At 46.0% G+C, this 23,582-nt stretch overlaps 1 protein-coding gene across 4 annotated transcripts in view; it reads right to left on the bottom strand.

The window, feature by feature from the left end:
* The window catches only part of LOC311532342 (A-kinase anchor protein 10, mitochondrial-like), a 54,883-nt gene that overhangs the window by 5,734 nt on the left and 25,567 nt on the right, over nucleotides 1–23,582 (bottom strand). For 3 of the 4 annotated variants that reach the window (XM_084650713.1, XM_084650714.1, XM_084650715.1), the window contains exons 10-20: nucleotides 23,209–23,385; nucleotides 20,466–20,575; nucleotides 18,381–18,463; nucleotides 17,678–17,730; nucleotides 15,016–15,111; nucleotides 6,317–6,430; nucleotides 5,214–5,357; nucleotides 4,330–4,547; nucleotides 4,036–4,115; nucleotides 3,319–3,395; nucleotides 620–717 (exon numbers count right to left, since the gene is read on the bottom strand). In XM_084650713.1, the coding sequence (XP_084506839.1) occupies nucleotides 620–717; nucleotides 3,319–3,395; nucleotides 4,036–4,115; nucleotides 4,330–4,547; nucleotides 5,214–5,357; nucleotides 6,317–6,430; nucleotides 15,016–15,111; nucleotides 17,678–17,730; nucleotides 18,381–18,463; nucleotides 20,466–20,575; nucleotides 23,209–23,385 (1,250 nt within the window). Of the gene's footprint in view, nucleotides 1–619; nucleotides 718–3,318; nucleotides 3,396–4,035; nucleotides 4,116–4,329; nucleotides 4,548–5,213; nucleotides 5,358–6,316; nucleotides 6,431–15,015; nucleotides 15,112–17,677; nucleotides 17,731–18,380; nucleotides 18,464–20,465; nucleotides 20,576–23,208; nucleotides 23,386–23,582 lie in introns of those variants that run through there. The other variant, XM_084650716.1, reaches the window with a different exon arrangement.

Below are 23,582 nucleotides of genomic sequence, written 5' to 3'. Positions count from 1 at the left end.
GGGAACCGACAAAGGGAGACACTCGCAGCCTTAGCCATCCCCAGCCACTTTTCCCTAGGGGCCGCTTTCACTGGAGGAATCTGTGTGGGAGAACGGGTGGGCTAGTGATTGGCACACAGGACAGGGAGCCAGGAACACCTGGGTGCTAATCCCAGCTCTAACTACAACTGTCTGTGCAGCTCTGGGTAAGCCACTCCCAGCTCCCCGCGCTCTCCCCCGTGGGAGGTGGAGGTAGCACAGCCTCACCTCCCAGGAACGAGGCTGGGGTAACATTTGCACAGTGCTTTGAAAACGTAAAGCAAAGGCGACTAAAACTTACCCAAGCCTTTTATCCATCGCTCTCAAAGCTCTTCAGAAAGGAGAGCTAGCATCACTATCCCCATTATACAGCAGGGGAAACGGAGACATGAGAGCGCTGTGCAAAGCCCAAGGTCCCATCACAGGTTGGTGGCAGAACTGGGACTAGAACTTGGGTCTCCTGGCTCCCAGCCTGGTGCCCAATTCACTGGCTGCTTTTCAGCCTCACTCTGTACACACTTACTCTGCCATCACCAAGGCAAGCGGCAGGCCTCTCCCCACTGGCAAAGCAAGGAGGCTGGCCAGCCAGAAGGTCACTTACATGTGGAGTGGTTCCCAACACAGCCACGTGATCCATTTGGAGTGTCCGGCGAGCACCCTGCCAATCTGATTCCCTGTGTCTGGGTCCCAGAGAAATATCTGTACAACAGAGCAAGCGAGGCAGCTAGATCACAGATACCACCCAACGTGCAACCCAGGGAGAGTCAAGCTCGATTTGGAAATGGCAGGTTTGCCCTTCCAGTCCGGATACTCCAGGCCAAGAATGGACCTCGGCACAGGCAGGGGGATGAAGAGTGGATTCCTTTCCTAACCTCTGCAGCCACCAGGTGACGCCCTGAGGCAGGAGATTTTGTTCACCCCCATCTTAGCCCACACTGCTGCAAAACCATCAGCCATCAAATTATCCAGCTCTTTTCGTAAACCCGCTCCAGCTGTCGACACCCGGTGCCAGCGGGTTACTGAACGCTTGCTGAGTGCTGGGAGGACGTGCTAAATGGTGGTTATTATCGGACTCTGTGGGCGGGACACATGCTGGCTTTTTGTTGGGTTTTTCTTGCCCTCTGAATAATGCTCCTCCAAGGAGCTGAGGCATTAATCATGTGCTCAGTGAGAACCCAGGGGAGGCCAGGAACTGGAGCAGAACAGCTAACAGGGTTAGTTTAAACCAGAACTGCCTCCCGAGTGGCACTTTACTGCAGATGCTTGTCAACTAGTTAACAAAGAGTTAACAGTATAAATGGGCCATCTCCAGGCTGCCAGCAGGCCAGGCAGCTCTCAGGCTCCTCTGGTCTCATGCCTCTAAACAGATCCCAGGGGAAGTCCATCCCTCTCTTCTTAGCGTGGTTCAATCCCAGCTGACTCAGAACAGAGGCAAACGAAGGAGGCTGTTGTTTTGGTGACTGGGTTAGGAGTCATTGTTAGCAGTGCTCCAGCAGTGCCTACAGGTCCCTGCTGAGTCGGGAGCCTCATTGCGCTAGGTGCTGTATAAAACACAGAGCAAGAGACCTGAGAGGGAAAGGAAAGATTATCATACTCATTTTACAGAAGGGAAACTGAGGCCTGGCGAGATGAAAGGACTTGCCCAAGATCACACAGGGAGGCTGCAGGAGAGCTGGGAACAGAATTCTCAGTCCCAGGCCCACTTCTCAACCACACCACCATCCCGCACGGCCGCTCAGAAAGGCTACCCGCAGTCAGGCCCAGCTTGCTACACTGAGGAGAGAAGCCCCTCTGGGAGGGTGCCCGGCAGGCCCTGTGCCCTGAAGGAGCAGTTTCCAGCAGGGACAGCTCAGCCTGGGGTTCTGAAATAACAAAACCTCTCAGTGGTGGCAACATCATCTAGACCCAAATTCAAAAGGCACAAGCACGTCCGAGTGCCGCTCCCCAAGCTAAGAGCTACTTCCCTGGGGCCCATTCCCAGCAAGCAAGCAGCCTTCCAAACGAGGAGCCAACCCTTTAAGGTACAGCACAGGCTGCCCTGTGCTTCTGCCGGGATACAAGCCCCAGATCTAGCCACGGGGTCACCAACGCAGCAAGAGCGGCACAGGACTACGTCAGGTCCGTGGGGAGTGGCCTTGCTTCAATGCCGCTCACCCAGCTCCCGGGCTCGGAGACAGGAAGAAGCTGAGCCAGTGACAGACACAGAAAACAAGCCCTGGGGAGCGTTAAGCAGGGAGTTGGCTCTGACACCCTGGCGGGTGCAGGAGACAATTCAATACCACTGCTGCTTGCAGGTTTAAACACACGCCCCCACCTTGGAGACCGATAGCATTAGCCTGCAGCAGAGCCCGGCTCAGCATGGCCTAGGGCATAGGGCACCAGCCTGGGATTCTGGAGACCTGGGTTCTACCCCCAGCTCTGCCGGTGACCTCGAGCAAACCACAGTCTCTGGGCCCGCTTCCCTTCCCCTTCCTTTGTCCTGCCTACTGTGGGGCAGGTCTGTCTGGGTCTCTCCAGCCTCTAGGGCAGTGAGGCCCTGATCGCAGCCGGGGCCTTTAGGCACTGCTGTCGTTCATAACAAAACCACCACCAGAATCCACAGCAGGACCTAGGTTGAATCAGCAGCTGCACTGGCGAGGGGGTGATACCAGCAAGGCACCCGCCATCAGGCTCCAGAGAGATTCACTGCTCTGCAGGTGCCAGCAGCCGGTACTCCCCCCCAGCTAGACCAAGGGAATGTCCAGGAGCTGGTTTCCCAACCATGCAGCATTGAGAGCTGCCTGCAGGGGGCAGCACAGGACACAATGTACCAGCCAACCCAGCCTGCTCAAAGGATCTTTGCAAATCCGTGTCAATGAACCCAGCAGCCTGCAGATCTCCTGGCCGGGGATGTGCCTCTGAGCCCCGTGGGAATGCCTGGGAGAGTAGCTAAAGTGCAGGTGTGTTCCATAGGCCTAGACGCGACGACTATCCCAGGAGCAACCCCGCATCAATCATAACCCAGCCATGCCCAATTTCCCTCGAGGCTGCAGGGATTCTTGCTCTCCACTTCAATGCCCGGGTTTGAACAAAGCCCCAACCGCGTTACTCCTTCCACAGCTGTCAGAGGAGGAGCAGACCCATCGCCTGGGAGGCCAGTGCTGGCCCAGTCTGGTTTCAGTCCATCGATGGGGGGCGAGGGCTCCCCCAGAGAGGAAGAGGGCTCTCCACGAGATGTCACCAAGGCAGATTTCCCCACACCCCAGGTCTGGCCCCACACAGAGGAATCCGGCCCCTCGCTGAGCCGAAGCCGACAAGTACCTGACTGTTTTTGCACCCTGAGGCGAGCTTCCTGCCATCGGGAGACCAGGCGATGCTGAGGACCCAGTGCCTGTGACCTGCCGACGGGAGAGAGTGCAGGGGTGAGGAGAGCCCCCCATCCTGGAGCTGTCCCTGTCTTCAAGGGGCAGCTGTGGTCCGGAGGAAGGGGGGGGGGGAAGAAGGACCAGGACTCCCCTGCACTTGTCCCAGCCAGTCTGACTCCCTGCGCTTTGCTGGCCCACAGTGAGCAGATGCTCTTCTTGTTGAGCCATGGCCTGGGCACTCGCAGAGCACCTCCAGGGAGGCCTTTCCAAAGGGCAGGGAACAGCCAGGCCCAGGAATCGAGGCCCGGAGACACTCGAGGCAGCTTGCACGCCATCCATGGTGCTCACTCTGCGATGTGCTCCTCACACCGAGCTGGCACCAGGCCCCAAGCCTTGGAACGCGATCACACGGCACACATGGGGGAACCGAGAGGGGGAGGCAAGTCACTGCAATGAGCCCAACTCAGTGGCTTTCCCCCAAAGGGGGTGGGAGGCAGTGGCTGGGGCGACCCGGTGAACTCATCAGCTTTACAACAGAGCCATCAATAGTCTCTGGTGCAGGAGCGACTCAGGGAACCCAGGGGCCACACTCTGCAGACCAGAGAGGCTATTGGGAGGGGTGGGCACAGACTCAGAACACCCCATGCATTCCCCCATCACCCGCTGCACCCACCTTTGGCAGTGAAGTGTGGCGTCTCCGTGCTGAGGTCCCAGAAGCGCACAGTGGTATCACCGGAGCCGCTTGCCAGGTACCTGAGATGGTGAGGAACAGGCTGTCTGGGCTCAGGGCGGCAGGCAGTGCCGATGCTCCTTCCCGGTCCGTTCTCCCCACCCCACTACCTAGCCTGTCTCCCCATTACCAGGGCGTTATAAACTTCGGCAGCCCTGGTCCCCAGCCAGCCCAGCCATTCGGCGCTGCCCTGCCTCCCCACCCAGAATCCCCAGCACTCCTGCTGCCCCCCCTTACTTTCCGGTGGGGCTGAAGGCTACGGAGATGACAGCCTCAGTGTGCCCCTCCAAAGAGCTGGTGCATCGCGTCACCGCCCGCACTTTGAACACGGCCTGGGGCTGGTAGATGATGTCAAGGACTCTCTCCGTCTCCACCACCTGCCCCGCCAGGGTGTTCTCCAGCGACGTGACGATTTCAGCATCGTGGACGTAGAAGGCCAAGGGCAGCGGCTCCTCCTGTATGAAAAGAGGCAGAAGCACTAACTTGGGGCAGATTTAGGCAGGACTGGCTCATACAGCCCTCCTGTTCCCTGTCCCCCCCGCCCCGCCATAGGAAAACAGTTTGGGATCCCGTGTGCTTCCCGTTACCCCTTCCCAGGGCAGCAGCAAGCTGGGGAAGATGTACTAGCTCAGAACTGAGGCAGTGGTTGACAGATCTGCCCTGGGGCAGATGGGAAAGACCCCGCCTCAGTCCCTCTCTGTGCCAATCCCTGAGCATCCAGGGAGTCCTGGGGTCAGAGTGCCGGGCAGAGCAGGCCCAGGCAGTGCTATGAATGGCGTCTATACAGGAGGACCAGAGCCGTGGGCGTGGCAGCAGAAATCCCATTGCTCATCTCTCACTTTCCCACAACTGTCTGACGCGGCAGTCCTGGCCACCCGGTCTGGATCTTGCTGGGTTAGCACCCCTGGAGCCTTGCTGGTCTGGATCCTGCTGGGTTAGCACCCCTGGAGCCTTGGCCCAACAGGAGTGGTTCCCAACACACTCAGCATCGCCAAGAGAAGCCCCATCCCTCCGTGCAGTCCCACTCCCCAGATGGGGCTGGGACGAAGCCTGTGGATACCCGCAGTTTGCTGCCCCCCCCCCTTAGAGCAGGGGGGGGGCACAGGCTCCTTGGGAAGTACCTTCTGGAGCAGCGCGTTGCAGACCAGCTGCAGCTTCTCGGGCGTGATATCGATGGGCACGTCAAAGGGGGACCCCAGGATCTCGCCAGCCTCATCTTTGAACAGGATCAGCAGCCTCTCCACGTCCCCTTGCATCGTGGCAACCTGCAAGCACATTCCTGCATCGGGGGTGAGCCCCACACCAGGCGCAGCGCGACTATAAATCAAACCCACCGCTGCCAAAGGGAGCTTTGATAGAGATTGGCACCAGCAAAACCCACACACTGCTGAGTATACCACAGCCAGAGAGCTCCCTATGACCAGACGCTCTGCATCTCTACAGGGACTGTCAGAGGATCTCTAGATGCTTTCCTGCCATTAGCCCTCACACCTCCCCCCCCTCCACCCCGCCCATTGTCCCCATTTTACAGGTCGGGAAATAGACACAAAAGGCCTGGCGGAGACAGGTACAGAACCCGGGAAGCCTGACACCCAGCCCCACCATCTACCTGTTAACCTGAGATACACTGTTAGCCTGCCCAATTCCACTCAGTGCAGTGCTCCAGAGTCCAGACCTTTCCTCCAAGGGCACCATGTCAGCACCCGCAACCATCCCCATGCATTACTGGGACACGCTGGCTTGGGCTCCTTTGCCCGAGTAACCCCAAAGCTCAGATCATTCGGCCACAACGCTTCCCATCTGTAGCACAACCCCCTCCTGCCACAAACTCTTTCCCTGGGGCTGGGGAGGCAGGTTCCAAAAAAGCTCAGGGCCTGATTCACTCCCGCAGCTCCTTGCTACCTGCCCAGGTAAATCTCCCAGCCCAGACTGCTGCAGCGGGGTCTCTCCTACGCTCAGCCGGGGGGGAGGGGGGTTTAAACACCACCCCACGGTCCGGCTTTACAGTGGGAGGGACGCCCTCCTTCAATCCCAGGAGCAACTAGGACTCCCCCAAGTAAGGAAGGGATGGGGCAGGGCTCCCCCTCTGGGCTGCTCTGGGTTCGTTTGCAGCCACAGGGCTCTCCCGGGGGGCCAGCAAGCAGCTCTTGCTGGAAGGGTTTTGGTTAGGGACACCTCCTCTGCCCCCTCCCCCGTCCCCAAGCCCCAGCAAATCCCCACTCACCTGGGCAGCCCCAGCCATGTGTTTACTGCAGCCCTGCCCACGTGGAGAGGAAATGGTGAGCTCATCTCTGTGCGCCGGGGCTGCCGCTCGGCCGGGAAGCTCTGCTTCCACCTGCTGGAGAAGAGAGGCTATAGCAACCGATCCTTGGACAAAGGGAATTGCAGCTGTGATGTGGACACACATCTGGGTCAAGCTGACATAGGACCAAAAAAAAATTCCCGGGGCAGATTTCTGCACAAACAACGTGCGGGTGAGGGAGAGAGAAAATAACCAGCCTTAAAAACCGAGCATCTGGTGGCAAGGTGTCAGGAAAAAGAGAGAATAGAGAAAAGAATGGGAGTATTTTAGTTATTCCACTGGACTGTAAAAGAAAGACACACCAAATGAGGGCACAGGAATCTATCTGGGTTCTGACAGTGGGGAAACATCAAATGTTTTTCAGCTTCATGAGTAGTAACTAGTGTGTTTAAAAGGATCCAGTCATGTTAACAGGCATTAAACCACTCCACAAATGGCCTCACCTATGTTCCCAAGATCACCTTAGCTTATTCACATGTGTTTTGGTAAAAATGCAATGTACTTTTCTACAGTGACCCTGCTTCTTTGTATTTTGCACCTCTTAGCTGGACAGGGAAAAGAGGTGACTCAGTTTCACTTCATTCTACAGCTATCATGTTTAGATCATCTGCAATGGCTGGGTTACAAACCTTGTCAAAGACTAGGTTACTGTAAACATACAGACCAAAACCTATTTCTTTTGGTAATTTAATGGAAACCTCTCTCTCTCAGACTCTGCCTCCTAGGGTTTGTAGATCTTAGCCGTGGCTTTTATGAAACCTATTCTGGGGCCTAGCTCAATTTGGCAGCATCCCTCTGAAAGAGCAGGAGCCTTTAGGTCTCAAATCAGAGATTTATTGTAGTCATGTAGTCTGACCTCCTGCAGAACACAGGCCAGAGAGCCTGCCCCGAAATTTCTGCATCAAGTCCATAATTTCTGAGAGAGCTAAAGCATCTTTTAGAAAGACCCAATGCAGGCAGAACCTGATTCCCATGGAGCTTGTTACAGGATCAGGGCCTTAGACGGTACATACCACCCTCTTCCATTACGCACCATACTGATGGTAATCACTTGTTACTCCTCAGCAAAGACTCAGCAGAGAGCTGCAGAAAATATTGGTACAATCTGATATTCTAGTTCCAGAGCATTTTGACAGATTAAAAAAAGAGGAACCATCTAAATAGTTTGGGAGGAAGCAAAGAGTCCGCTTTGATAAATTAATACCTAGTGCTTCTGTAGCATTTTTCATGTTGATCTCAAAGCACTTCACAAAGGAGATCAGTATCATTCCCTCCTGGCTCACAACAAAGATCAGATCCTTTGTCAAACTCAGAAAAATCCAAATTATTGTCAGACCTTCCCACAGCTATTTCTTTTCATTGACTTTGTCAATGAGATACTGGTAACATTTTCAAAAGCACTTAAGTGACTTAGGAACCTAAGGCTCATTTTCAAATGTGACATAGCACTTTAAGGCAATGGGATTTAGGCTCCTAAGTGCCCAAATCGCAGGCAAGTTTGCAAATTGTAACCACTCAAGATTTCACACTTAATTTCCTCCCCCCTATTTCAGAATTGTAGGACTTCCGACAGTGAAGGGACTGGGCATAATATGAGGGTGCTGGGAGGGCTTCCCCTACACATCTCACCAGTGCCCCTCAAGCCTGACCTGTGGCACCCTGCTATTCCAATCCCGTGCTCCCCACTATACACAGTCCTGCAGCCCCCACCCCCTTGTTATTTCCAGCTCTGGCTCCTTCCCGGCAGAAGAGACTACCATCCTGCTGAATCATTTCCAAGTTTTGCAAAGCAGAGACCAGACCACCACCTGACTTATTTTCACTTCTGAAGGAACAGAACTTAAAGAGGCAAAAGCCAAATACATGAACACATTCTACTAACCACCTAAGGATGCTAATTACTGTTATTTAGGCACCACAACTACCCTCAGAAGAACGGGGTAGAACTTGCTTGGATTTCCATCCCTCTTTCCCGACATCTTCCAATTAGCCCACGTGTTGCATGATACACCACTTTCGGCTGCGTCATGGTCCCTTTTTGATTCTTCTATGTGGCAAGGAGGTGGATTTCCCTAGTGTTTCATATTGTGAGGGCACCTGCTTGCAAGAAGTTGGCAGGTGTGTAAAACTGTTCAGTGATAGCTATCTAGATACTTAAATGGCCCCTACTATCACAGTATTGGAGCACCTCACAATTTTTACTGTGCCTATCCTCATCCTACCTCTGTGAGGTAGGGAAATGCTATTATTCCCATTATACAGACAGGACCTGAGAGACTAAGTGACTTTCCCAAGGTCAAACAAGACGTCTGTGGCAGAGCAGGAACTGAAGACAGATCTCCCACAGGCCAGTCTCATGCTCTAACGAGTAGGCCATCCTTCTCCTACGCGTCCCCTTGAGAACATGGGTTCAATAATGCCTTGATGTAAAGCTTGATTTTAGGCTGTGTTTATCCCCAACTATTAGGCTTGTGTCAAAAGCATCAGCATTTATGGAAAAGGCAAACAGCATTCCAGCTGGAAAGAAGTCATTGGCTCCCACCATGCACCACCCAGACTGCTGCTGTCTCTGCATAGCTAGCTTTGCAACTCTCTGCTTATATGATAGGATCTGAAGAAGCGTCCTCCTGGAGTGTCTCCCCACCCAGACAACACTAGAGCAAGGTACCTGGCTGATACACCTTTCTTCAGTGTAGGCTACAAGTTCTGCGGCAGCTTCATTTAATTTTTTTTTAATTGAGGCTCTAAAAAGAATTAAAAATGACAACGAACAATGCAATCTGAACCAGAGCCCTGCCATTATTTATTCTGATTTAAACATCCCATTAATTTTGTATCATGCCCACAGTACCAGTTTTCAATAGGCAGCAGATTTGTGCCTACATAGCAGTGGGGAAGGGGAACCTAGGGCTTCCAGCAGCCAGGGAGGCAGTTTGAGATTGTAGGATAAGCTGGTGCTAAAATGGACAGAGAAATAGTTTTCAGAGTAGCAACCACGTTAGTCTGTATCCACAAAAAGAAAAGGAGGACTTGTGGCACCTTAGAGACTAACCAATTTATTTGAGCATAAGCTTTTGTGAGCTACAGCTGCCTTCATCGGATTTAGATAAAGTGAGCTTTTTAGAGAAATAGTTGACAGCTAAACTAGCATTGTTCCATTTGAGAAACACCCCATTATAACAGAGAGGAGTTCACAGTTCTCAGACACTGCAGCAGTTTACAATTACTCCACAGTGATAAGCATTTCTGCACAGCACAGGTGCTGACGCACATTTCTACAGCAAGGAACAGACAGGGCTCTGGCATCTATAGTGCCCGGTCCACTGAGGGCTCCAAAGCAGCAGCAGGGTTCAATTTAACAATGTAGGATCCACTTTACAGCGGAAAGGTAGTGCTTTCAAAGATGCCTCTCTACCACAGGCATACTTGCTATGAATGAATGCATGCTAGTTAGGTAGATGCCCACCCAACAGGAGAGAGAGAGAGAGAGAGAGAGAGAGAGAACAGAAGGGGAATAATAGAGTGAGCTTTGCCATTAAATCCCATTGAGAAAAGGGGCCTCCTTATCACCCCTGAAATTCAGGTGCAGAGGAAGGCAACATTTCAGGAGTTTAGGACACGTGCCTGTGTTCTGCATTTTGTCTCCTTTGGTTTTGCGTTATGCCACAAGAAGGCAGTAGCCGTCTCCCACGTCCAACACGTGGTGGAGGAGTGCACAGTTAGAAGACTGGAGGGTGATCTGCAACACCTTGCTACTCTCCATGATGTAACAGTTTGATGGCTGGAAAAAAAACCCAAAAAACTAGATATTGACTTGTGATGCAAACAAAAGAAGATTTTGGGGAGCATTAGTCAGAGTAAGAGGCTACACAAGCCAGCACCCAAGAAGAAAAATGACTCAGTTTAATTTGTTTCATCATAGTTTAGAGGTGGCATTTTCTAAAAGTGCATAACAAAGACAAGGTTCAATATCATATTTTCTAGAGCATCTCCTCGTATCTTATCTTCATTACAGACCCTGATTAAATGAGCAGCCAAACTGATCCATAGGGAGATTTAATGGACCTGCAGTTCATTGACATTCACCATAAAGAACGAAACGGGCTGGGTGCCGATAACTTTCCCTTCCAGCACAGCCCAAGTGGAATACACCCACAGGAATAGAGGCTCATATTGCAACTTTAGAAGTCAGTGGATAACAGAAGTTCTGAGTGCTTTATGGAGAGAAAAGAAAGGATTAATATATGTACACCCTGAATGAGGCAACAGCCACTATTGCTTCCCTAGTAGCTGAGAACAGCCTAATTCTTGAACAGTGCTTAATGTTTGCCAACTGCTGGAGCTAAGTAGCTTAGACAGGAATAGTCATATTACCTATAAGCATTAATTTGACAGACAGTCTAGACAATAGCACTGGACTAAGGGTTAACAGCCAACAGAGCTTTAGCTTTGCTCCTGAAGGCTGGTAGATAAGACTTGATGCCATTTCTGTGTGTAGGTCGGGGCCTTTGCTTCCACGCTATTCTTCCTTGATGTATTTACCTGAACCTGGTGAGTTTACATTTCCTCTGAAGCCGGTAAATGGCTAATATTGGGAGACAGCAGTTTGGATTCAGTGATAAGTCTTGGCTTTCCCAGCAGGAAGAGATTGGATTCTGAGGCAGTCAGACACAAAATACGGTGTTAGTGTCTGTCTTCCAATGCCCCACTGTGACTTTGAGGAAGCTTTTTCTCCTTCCCTGCCAACTTCCGTGATCCTGCAGTGGAGTCAAAATCCTGTGCTTGTGACAAGTTGCTATGATTTAAGTGCAGAAACCCTCAGAAGCTGGGCTGGGAAGGAAAACTTGTTTAAACAAATAACTCCAATGATAAAAACACAAGGCTCCTCACCACTAGTCTTCTACCATCTTAGAACTTAAGCAGAGTAAACTGGTCTTTATTCTGATATACTCTTGTAGACAGCCTAGATAGTCGTAAGTTACTGAAAACTCAGCAACTAATTACTGCGGTGTGCCAAGTAAATATTCTTTGGCATGTTCCATTCACTTGCTGTAACAGTACATAGCTTCTGCAACCTCAGTTTAACTACAAATGTCACATCATCAGGGACTTCCACTGAAACGTATCAGTAAGATGTGACATGCATCAAAGATGCTTTACCACTATAACGATAAAGCTGTAACTGAGAGTCTGTGAAGTCATACATATGCGAAATCACAACAGACATGGGCATAAGGTGATCACAGACTTGCAGACAAATCTCAAATCACAAAAGCACAAAGGATCAATCGCCTGAGTTTTCTAAGTTGATGCATATGCATGTAGTACGGATTTGTCAGTGTTTGATGGTAGCTGTATTTTTTCTAGCAGTCATGGTTCTACAGAAGCCTTCTTGCTTCAGTCAGAAGCACTACATTACAAGAAGGTAAGAAGAGAGACACACTTCATAAGCCTGAATTGTTAGGAGCTGTGCTCAATTTTCATATCGTATCCAGGACATTGCAAAGGTTGTTGGCTCCCCACCCTGTACCACTGCATGGATAGTGTGATGTTGAGTGCTATTCCGGGGCAGCTCTAGGGTGTCAGTTCCCCCAGAAAAATCTCACTGTTACAACTTAAGTCTTTCTACTCTTTCAAAAGCTTGTTTTCCAAACCAGTGATTCCCTCAGGAGCATCACAGGTACTTATTCTATGCTTTTCTAAATTGATACTTCATTTTCTTTTAAGAGACCAAGTTTATCGTATTTAAAAACTTCATTTTGCTAAACTTCTATGCATAATTTCCACCAGGAAAAAATTTAAACTAGCCAATATATGGGCATTTCCATTAAGGACACTAAGTCTGGCCCACCATAACTAACCAGCCAAAGAGGCATTTCAGGATTTTTTTTCCCCCCATAAAAGCAAAGAGGAGACCCATGCATAAAAGATATGTAGGAAAAAATCAAATGCCATCAAAACAGAAAATTGACACAATTTTTAATATTTATATATTTTAAATCAAAACAATTAAATATAATATGTTTTAAGTCCATGAATACTTGGGCATGAGAGAAATAAGAGGTGGTACATAGTACCAAAAACCTTATACACAGCCTTTTTGCTTCTTCTTAGACAATACAGTGTGCCGCTATACAGTCAAATATTGCAACAGAATAATATTTGCTAGTCAATCAAGACTTTCTGAACATTGGAGATGATTGAGAATTTTTATAAAGTGATTTTTTGCACAGTCTTGAGAAAACAAAAGCAATCATAATAAAATAAACCCAAACCAGAAATGCTTCACAATAAAAAATACAGCGATAATATAACGGAGTGACAACTTGAGTGCTTCAGATGCTCTGCAGAATCCCCTCACTGGTCTGGTGACCAAGAGAGAAGTATGGTAGATGCTGTGGCTTTTTGTTTAAAACAAAGGCTATATAAGTTGCAAATGCTGAAAATAATGAAGGGGAAATAAAGGCAAAATGTCCTAAAACTGAACGATCTTTTTCCTTAAAAACAAACATCTGGGAATAGATATTGTCTCGGTCTGATGACAGCACATAATGGAAAATGGAAGCAACGCATAATGGCAGTTATTTTACACCTGCATGAGAGAGAAGTAAGAAAATGGAACAGAGTCCACTGGGCACAGTCCGCTCAGCACAGAGGGCTGGACTCAGAGCCATGAATCAGAAATGGAGGGCTGCACAGGCGAGAGATTGGTTTGTAAATTTTCTGCATACTAGAAGCAAGGAATGCGTGTATGCAAGTGTTAACAGCTTGACTAAGGGCAGAAAGAGATACATTGTCCAGTCTTCACTCCTGGCCATTTTATGCTTCTTTCAAAATGAATGCTGTTATGATGGAAGTAAAATGTATTTATTTATCTTACAGTTGAATACTCATCTAGTTCAAGTAAGGAAAAATGTAACTGTTATAGCTCACTGCCAACGTATTCCTCATCTCAGGCTGACCTCTCCAATGGGTAAGGTCAGGGAAGTTGCCCTGTGGCCTTTATAGTTGCGTGTTTAAAAATTACGAGTAGTAGTAGAACTAGAAACTACAACAAAGCCTTTCCCCTCCCCAGTGTGGCCCATGTCCCATTGCAGATATTGTGATTAACAGTCCTTCCGAGATGGGGTAAAGTATTTGTAAAGCAGATCACAGTTTTCCAATGACATGTTCATGAATCGCTTCTTCATCTCTTTAAAACCTTCATTATTGTGAATGCCACGTGCAGTAGAAAAAAAACATTACTTTGTACTTTGTGGAGGAGATATAGGATTGCTCCTTTTCCTCCTCCCTAGTGGATGAGGGAGTATCAGCTGTCTGAAGTAACAGTGCTTTGTTTTCATTGGCTGTGTTAAAGAAGACTCCACCAAAAGGGAAAAAGTTCACTTATCTTCAAAAGCAGAAAACCAGATTTCTTGCTCTGGCATTTCTAAAATCATAGCTGGGAAAGGAAACACAGAATTAAAGTTCATTCTAGACAAGGTGGCTGAAAACTGTACAGATCAACCATCTAGTACAGGGACAGACAGTTGTGGTGTTGGCAAATGTTTGCACAAAGTTGGCTGGAAAGAGTTTTTGATGAGGGAGAAACTTCCAATACTGTAACTGTACTTGCTTAATTTGAGTTCCAACCGTCTGTAGCCACTGATTTTTAAAATGTTAGTGTGTTTCAGGTGACCTTTTCATCTACTCAGACTGGAATTAGATTGTTTACAGACAAATTTAAGTAGAGGGACTGTTGAATAAGTCACTCATATCACTGCCTCCAGAAACAAGACGACAATCACAAATTAGAGGTATAAACCTATGTTTTGAGTAGATATTTAACTCCTTGGTGATGATGGTACAGAGATGCAGGTAGATTTCATAGGTTACCCTTGGCCTTCAGAAATTTTGACAACCAATACTAAGAGATTAGTGAAGAGGAATACAGCAAGCAATTATATTGTTTCATAATGAAACTGTTGCATTAAAGGTTGTTTCAGAACCTGGAATCTTGTGGGACTGCAGAAAACCAGAAATGCTATTTAAAAAATAATTAAACACTTAAACATAATTCTAAATCAAAGCCAAATCTACCAGGCTTCCCTATTTCTTCATACCATAAATGTAGCACAGTGATAAAGTTGGTGTGACTAATAAGCAACAGCTTTCAAGCTTTTACATGTTTTATTGGTACATTAGGCAAGTATTTTAGCACTCATCAATTTGAAATAGCAAGTGTGAACTTAACTAAGGCATTCCAGTATCAATCACCCATCGTAACAACACAACTTCTTTAATTAAGATTGTTTACCAAAGATCCCAAAGGAACAACAATGAACACGAGAGGACTTGTGTAATTGTGCAACTATGGACAGATGCTTTCTATGAAAGGTATCTATAAAGCACCTAATATCTTGGTGTCTCAGCCATGAAACTCTTTCACAAGCAAGCCAGTCATATAGTCTGAAAAGCTGATTTCATGTTCATGAGCATTCTCAAGAAATCTTGCATAGCATACAGACACACATTCTAGTTATCAAATTCACTAGGAAAAGTGTGCAAAAGCTCCATTCTTCCCAAAGTTTGGCCTAGGTCAGACTGGAAAAGAATAAGATGGTTGAGGCTCCTGTATTTACCTTTGTAACTTTTTCCAAAGGCTGGTCATTTTGTGCCTGCTGCATAACATCATTGACTATCATCTTTGCTATCCTCCAAGCCATCTCTTCTTGGGCCTAAAACAAAGGAAACTGGTTTCTGAGTGTAAGTCGTTTGAAATTGTTAATTCTTAGAGTCACAGGTCCAAAAGCGCTCTTACTACAGTCACATTTTAAACCTTGTAAAACAGGAGTACTTCTAAACAGTGCTAATCTACCCATCTCAGTGACAGGCAGATTCTTAGATTTACTTTATGGGGAGCTGATCAGTCCTGAAGAGGGGACACTAGTCCTCAAGCTAGATGCAGTGGTCACTTTACAGCCTCACTATAGAACAATTATCACCACCTGTGCAAAAATGGAGGTTACCTACCTGTAGTTGGAGGTTCTTCAAGATGTGTGATTCCTATCTGTATTCCACACCTGGGTAGACATATGCCCCATGTGACCGAGTCTGTATTTTTTAAAAAAATATTTTTTTTTTTAAACAAGCAGTATCCATTGGCCTGCACGTGCGCTGTAGCTCCCTGTGCTCTGAACCAATAGCGTAAAGGGTGGTGTGAGCTGGCACATCTCCAGTTCCTATTCTCACAGTCCAAACAATCGGCAGCAGAGGGGATGGAAAGTGGGTAGTGGAATACAGATCGGGACCACGCATCTTGAAGAACCTCCAGGTACAGGTAAGGAACCTCCATTTCTTCCTCAAGTGATGGACCTTATGTTTATTCCACACATGGAAGATTAACAAGCAGCAGTCAGAGAGGAGGTGGGTGAGAGGACACCATAGAGATAGCTGACTGTAATACTGCAGTCCCCACAGTTGTATCCATAGTGGAAGAGTCAACCAGAGCGCAATGTCTTGTAAAGGTATGCAAAGAGATCCAAGTAGCTGCCCTACATCTCTCTATCAGGGTAGGTCTCTCAGAGATGCTGCAGAGGCTGCTTGCCCTCTGGTGGAAGGAGCCCTCACCCCCTCCAGAGGGGGAATGTGAGCTAATTGGTAACAGAGTAATACAACCAGAGATCCATTTTGAAAGTCTCTGCACCAATATAGTTTGACCCCTTGATCTCTCTGCTATGGAAACAAATAGGTAAGTCTAATGTCCATTGTTTTTTGTAGACAAAAGGGCCTTAGATGTCTAGAGAATGCAGCCACCTTTATTCATCCAAGGCATGTGATTTAGGAAAAAATACTGGTAAGTTGATTACCTGACTCACATGAAACTTGGAAACTACTTTAGGGATGACTCTGGGGTGGGGCTGTAACAAGACCTCTTCTTTGTAAAAGGTAGCACATGGTGGGTCTGCCATGAGTGCACCCAGTTCATGGACTCTTTTGGCTGATGTTTTAGCGGTCAGAAAGGCCACCTTCGTAGACAGTTGGACCAAAGAGCATGTAGCTACAGGCTCAACGGGATGTTTAGCGAGACGACAGAATAAAATTGAAGTCCCACTGTTGTGTGAACTTCACGAGCGGTGGAAAGGATCTGAGAAGTCCCTTCAGAAATCGAGTTGTGACAGGATGAGTGACGGTTATCCACTGGAAAATGGAAAGCACTGACTGCTGCAAAATGCACTCAAAGAGAACTGAGCACGAGACCCAAAGACTTAAGAGTAAGTAGATATTCAAGGACAGCAGGGATCCCGGCTGATTCTGGGGACAAGGGGTTTTGCTGAGCCCAAACGGAGAAATGCTTCCATTTTGCTGAATAATAGCTCCTCCTAGAGTCATTTTTGCGGTGGTTAAAGATGGATTGCACCCTTCTGGAACATGAGCACTTTACTTCCAATGCCCATCCAAATACCGGGCTCTGAGTTGAAGACGCTGCACTTAGCAGAGATGTGAACCTCACACAGGCAATAGAGAGAGCACTGATGTTCACTGCTCACAGAAAAGGAGCGAGGGCAGAACAGTTTTTGAGCACCGGGACCCTGAGCTTAATCCCAGACTTCCCCACGAGGGTGGTGGGGGGAGACACATTATATAACTATACTATGCTAGACTACACTATAAATATTAAACACTGCTAAAAAACCTAACTATATACAATATATTTACAGCAATGACATAGTAGAAAGGAGCTGAGGACACTGAAGATTCTGACTCAGATCACGTAGCAGTAAGAAAGAACTGGAGAGGCGTTGACCTGCACCATCCTTTATGCCCTGAGTGTGGAGCATGAAAAGGGCTACGGCTTATGTGCAGGCCAACGGACACCACTTGGACAAAAAAAAATTCCAGACTCAGGTGAGTGATGTGCACAGAATACACCTGGGGACCATCACTTGAAAAATGAATGAATGCTGCTTGGTTATCTGGAAATCCCAACCCCTTTCTTTTGCAGTTTGTTCCCTTCAGAGACAATAGAAAATCCCTGACTACAAACCTGTAGTTACCAATTACATTAGTTAAGCCAACCAGCTGGCAATGCCAAAAATCGAACTGTTCTCTCAACTGCATGGAGGTCATTTATGTTTTCTGAACCTTTTGGTACAGGACTGTTAATGAGCTAGACCGCTGGAGGAATGTCAGACAAAGAAAGTGGTCAGGACTGAGAACCAGAGAATATTCTTCATCCGTAATTGGAATGGTAAATCCAGATTTTTACACTCATAAAAAACGTTGCTTGAAAACAGGGCATACCTCGTCCGTGTTTCCTTGCACCCATTTCTTCATAGCTTGTGAAAACATGGACCCTTATTGTTGAGAAAAAAAGGAAAAAGCATTCAAGGCAAGTATTAGTAAACTCAGCCAAGTATCCTCGTCGCCCTACTCTGGAAAAGCCTATCTGCACATCCAGGCCAGGGACTGGGAGACTCTGCTGCTAGTGCTGGGGAGAGCAGTGCAGATGCCATGGGGCACATGTGGAAGACAGATACTTAGGGGGAGGCCTGGCACTGAGTCAGGCCCATTCCTCTGCTACAGCTCTCTGGAAGCACACCGAGGAACAGGATGAGTGCAGATACAGTGGGGTGGGAAGCTGGCCGAGAGCTGAGAAAGCGAAGCCCTTTTTTTAAGTTCAAGTGCATAAGAGGTTTTATCAGCTCAGCTTTTAGCTGCTTCCCACCCCCTGCCAGGCTCTGTCCATAGTTCAAATCCCAGAGGTTGCCCACAACACTCCTCCTGCTGCGAAGTCCTGCTGGAGCAGGAAAGCAGGGTCTGGCTGGGGAATGAGTGTGGGCTGAATGTACAGGACGGTCCCTCAAGCACCTCCCTCTGCTTGACAAACATATATGGAATGGCTCTGGAGACTGCAGAATCCTGCTCATCTTGGCTGTTGCAAGCAAGGAAGAGGGCAGCTGCTACTAAACGTTTACAGATGCAAAGGAGGAAGGAGAAAGCAAACCTTTTGATTTCTTTATGTCAGGTTCTGGTTCAGACTCTCTGATAAACTGTCCCAGGTCACTGACTCTTCCAAATGTCATCTTCCTGCAGCAAGAGGCAGTAGACAAAGCTATGCATGTTAACCAGGGACACAATGTGAAAAACTGTCCAGTAGAAGCAGAGCAAAGGCTCTCTACAATGGCTGAGAAGTGCTTGGGCCCAACAGTCAGGGCTACATTTTACCATCCCGATATTTCCCCTCTTTCATCTAAATCCCAAGTTTATTTTACGGAATCCATTTCTAGAAACTCAATAGAGGTACAAACCTCAAAATGATTAGATTGTACCACATTAAAGTCTGTGTCAGTAAGTGCCCCAATTGCTGCCATCAAAATGAATTATTAGGGAACAACTGATTTAAGTTAAAGGTGACCTGAAAATGAAAGAAAGTTGGCTTGTGCTTTTTATGATTAAGTTGCCCCATCTCCCAAAAGTATTTACTTCTTTACATTAGAAATTTAGATCCTGTCTAGCCTGTAAGACACAGACAACACAAAAAGGAACCAGGACAGTGAAAGCTAAGCAGTTGAGATTGGAAGGGGGTTTTAGTCAGATGTTTTAAACTTTCTCCTGACACATACATAATTTCCATGGCTAGTTAACATTTTGGAAAAAAGAAACCTTTGTAAAATATTTGACATTTCTGTCCCTTCAATTAACACAAGATCTAATGACATGCATTCCCTGAGATCTCCTAGAATCAGAGAGTCCTCTGGGAACACTCGGGATGACCAGAGTTTACATTCCTGATATTTCTAAGGTGGGGGGGAGGGGGGCGGAAGGAGCAGAAAAAACTACATTTCCAGGACACCTTCTTTCATGACCTCCTTATACCTCATAAAGTAGCAAAAAAGGGGCAAGTCCAATTTAAAAAGTGCTATCATTTTTTGTTATATCTGCAACGAGCAACTTCCTTACACTTGACCCCTTATTTTAAGGAATCCACATTTTTATGATATAAGCCATAGAAAAAGCATCTCTGTTTGAGAGATATGGGAAAAGAGGCAGAAAACAGAAGCTTCTCCAGTACTCTGATGACTATCATAATAGGAAGTGACTTAAGAGGCAGAAGAAAAGCACAATCCATTGGGATTATGGAGAGCAACAGTTTCTTCTCTATTTAGTGAGAGGAAGGAAGACAATCAAGGGTGCACATTGCTCTATTGAGATTTTCTGGGCTTGCTTCCTTCTAATCCAATACCTATCAGTGAGAGATCAGGAAATACTAAATTTATTTCTGGGGCAGGGGAAACATCTTGGAACCAACACAGCGCAGTTTAAAATAATTTTTAAAGTAAGGGCTTTTATTATTAGTGTTCAAACTATCAACTGGTGGATTTTTTTTGGTCAGAGAGTCACAAACATGAAGACATTTCTATGTGCATCATACTATTTAAATAACCATTACTTTCAAGGAATAAAACAGAATAAACACATAGAGTGAAACTATCCTGTATGAGATCAAGACTGAACCTGCCCTTGGGGGAGAGGCCAGGGAAGGTGGAATGATTCCATCAAGCTGGAGAGATTCAATATTCTAACCTGCTGAAAGTGTTGAGAGGCTCCTCACAGAATTACTATTTGGTGAGATTTACTTGAAAGGAAAAAAATCAGGGCCTCTAATTCAGGGGTCTCAAGCCCAGCATATATGCCAGTACTGGCATTTCAGGCATTGGGGCTGACACTCATATTTCCCTCTCCCTGGGAGATATAAATATAAACCTCTTTCTCAAGGTTGACCACTATTGTTCAACTTCAAATTCAATAGTGCTCCCATGGCTGAGAAATTAGAAGTTTGAAGCAGACCAAATTCCACTGTGAGTTACAGCTTGCTTTATTCAAAAGGGAGGCAGGCAGACACAGTTACCTGAAGAGGAAGAATATTTTTCATCTAACTAATGCTCTACAACTGTAATAGTCTACTGGAATGAAACAAGAGTGCTACAGCTTGCATCTATCTGCACTGTTAATACAAAGGGACACAACAAGAATGAAACAAAGGTGAAGCACAGACATGAAAGAATGATAGACACTGAATAAACCTTACCCTGCATAAGTTCGTTGATATAGAGATTCTGGATCCAGACTTGCAGCATCTACAATTATTGCTTCATCAAAATTTTTCAGGATTTTAACATTAGCCTTTTTGACACTGGACTACAACAGAAATTCTAAATATTAGTGCCAAATGCAGAGAACTAATAGCCACTTAGCACACCAGGTCAAGTGATATTCTAGTTTTCTTGTACACTATAAAATAGTTCAAAGTTTCTAAGTAGGCCCAAAAATATTCTACAGCCTCCACCCCACAAAATATGAATTTCAGAGTAAGTGACATAGTTTTTAAACAGACAGTGATAAAGTACAGTTACATGAACAGAGCATAAAAAAGCAAAATGTGTAATACCTAAGTCAGAATATATCTATTTAAAAAGAGTGGCTGACTGAGTGGATGTGTGTGCACATGCATATATTTGTTTCTGAATTTAAAACAGGGAGCTCTCTCAAAAGCTGCAGCTATTAAAAAATTCCCCTAATTCCAGCCATCTACTTGGTAAATATGTGGATTAATCCTCAATGGAAATACATGGTTCCTATGACATGTAGTATGTTTTCCCATACACAGAACAAATCATGCATTTCCTAGGCTAGTTGCTTATTTCATCTTAAGGAAAACACAGAAACATGTGAGTGAGAGTGAGTGCACATATACAGTAACTCACTAACATGCTATATTTAAATGGAAACATTAATGGTAGCTGCCTCATAGCAGGCTAGTGAGGCATGCAGGGAGACCCTGATATATGTAAAGTGGAAGCACACAACAGAGAATACTCTTTCAGTTGCATAACTATCTACACCATTAAACACAGTGTTCTATTTTTTTAACATATTCTGCCATTTATATTGCAAAATTCCTCGCAGTTTGTTCTACAATATTTAGTCCGGTTTCAGAGTAACAGCCGTGTTAGTCTGTATTTGCAAAAAGAACAGGAGGACTTGTGGCACCTTAGAGACTAACCAATTTATTTGAGCATAAGCTTTCGTGAGCTACAGCTCACTTCATTGGCTGCATGCAGTGGAAAGTGTAGAAGATCTTTTCAGCGGCACAGCTTTTCAAGATCTGGCAGGCTACCCTGGTGACTTTATGCCCCAACACCCGCGTTTATCAGACAGGGTGTTCAAACCATGTCAGTATCTGCTTGCAGTGGATGTTATTGCTATTACTTTGGTTCGGCTGAGAGGAAATTGTTTTGCAGGATTTCTGGAACTGTTCTGCCGTAAAGCCAAGCTCAATATCTGAAGTGAATTAAGTCTCTGGTAACTTGGAGCCCACTGCTATACGCTGCCCCTGTTCCATATCTGAATGTAATGTGAACTAAAATTTCATTCATGATAGACAATTCCAGGTTAAAAATGTGTTTGCCATTCGCCAAGAGAAAAGTTCCCCGATGTGCTTTGCTCTGTTGGCCACTTCTCAGGCTGGACCCACTTATAAATGCAACACATGGCACAAGCTTGAGAAAACTGCATTCTAAGGGGGGAGAAATGGGTGAAGAACCAGAGAAGCCATTAATGAAGCACAGAAAAACCTGGAGTTGAGATAAAACAAGACTGTACTTTCACCAAGTCACTGAACAAAAGTAAATGTAATCTAATCTCTCATTTTTCAATGAAGTTAGAAAGCAATTGAGGGTCAAAGGAAGCCAGTTGCAGTCTCACTTCCAAATGGTTTACAGAAGAATCAAACTAGTCTTATTTAGTGTTTTGTTAAAAAGCTCTCTGCCTGCCTCAGCAACAGATCTTTTAAGTCATTATTCACAATGTAGTCATCTTCAACTGCACCATATACAAATAGGAGCCCAAACTCAGATATCACCACCATGTAGCTCAGCTAATTACAAGTAGAGTTTGGCACAAGAGTTCTTTTCTAGAAGTCCAGAGAGACTCTCAATTTCTAACCAGTTAAACTGACTGGACATCGGGTGAATAAAGCACAACATAATCTGGTGGGTCCTTTCTGCTTTCATAGAAACCTAAATACTAGATATTCACTGTTATTTCTCTCTATGCCAGTAGTTGTCTCTATTTTGTCCTGAAAAAGAAATGTTCTGCTCCTAGGTTAAATGTCTGGCTGTCATTTACTGGAACTAGATTGTTGTAAAGTACCATGCTACTGTAAATAAAACCTAAGAGCCATAACTTGCGTTGTTTATATTTTAACTACACAGCAATTTATTCACAGTTGTCAACACTAAAAAGTCAGCATTTTCCAGCAGATAAAACACATCATAGATACTGTTTTGTTTTTTTAAGGGAAGACCTACAGTATTTCAGATACCACTGTGTACTATTGCTGTCACTTCTAATGACAACCATTGTCTAATAATGCAAATTGTAATAGGAAGTCTTTATTGCACATTAATAGTTTAATTTCTTCAATAATTATTTTTAACAAACCAAAGATGATGTACTTTCTGTACGTCTCACAGCAGTATTTGAACAGTATTATAGTAAGAGGCGCAACTTTGGTTAGGAATAGGAGCTATACTAAATATTGCAATGTAAATTACTTTTATTGATGGATTTCAGACAGACAATAAGGTGGAATAAAGATTTCCTACTATAATATAGAATTTAGAAGGAAAGCTAAATGTGACTTAAATACATGAAAATGTTCCCTTAACCAAAGCTTCTTTACATGTAATTCTTCAAGTTTGGTGATGTCACTGTGGAATGACCACAACTGCTATTAGGATGGAAGTAAAACAAATTTTTTTTTTTTTTACCTGGGAGACAGAACCATCAGAGCCAGTTGTATGAGGCTCAGTGTCAGGAGAGCTACTGGGGCCTTGTACAGTCAGTGCAATATTTCCCCCTGCAAATTCATCTCCTCGTACTGAATGGATGAGATCATTCAAGTATTTGTAATAAAGGTTGCTGGACAAAAAGCCAGGTAAAAAAACCTAGGAAACAGAGGAATTGGTTTTGTTGATAAAAAGGCAGAAGATACAATCGGAATGAATGACTATTACAGTGGCACACACAGGACAGGAGAAGGGGTATCTGACCATATGCGGGAACTAAAGGCTCATCTACCCTTGGAGCTATTCCTGAACAAGAATGTCCATACATGGAATTATTCAGGAACAGGTATAGTGCT

This window comes from Lepidochelys olivacea (assembly GCF_965140295.1).
Source record: "Lepidochelys olivacea isolate rLepOli2 genome assembly, chromosome: 17".
Classification (NCBI taxonomy): Eukaryota; Metazoa; Chordata; order Testudines; family Cheloniidae; genus Lepidochelys; species Lepidochelys olivacea.
The sequence above is the reverse complement of the archived record's forward strand: the minus strand, read 5'-3'. Positions and strand labels throughout refer to the sequence as shown.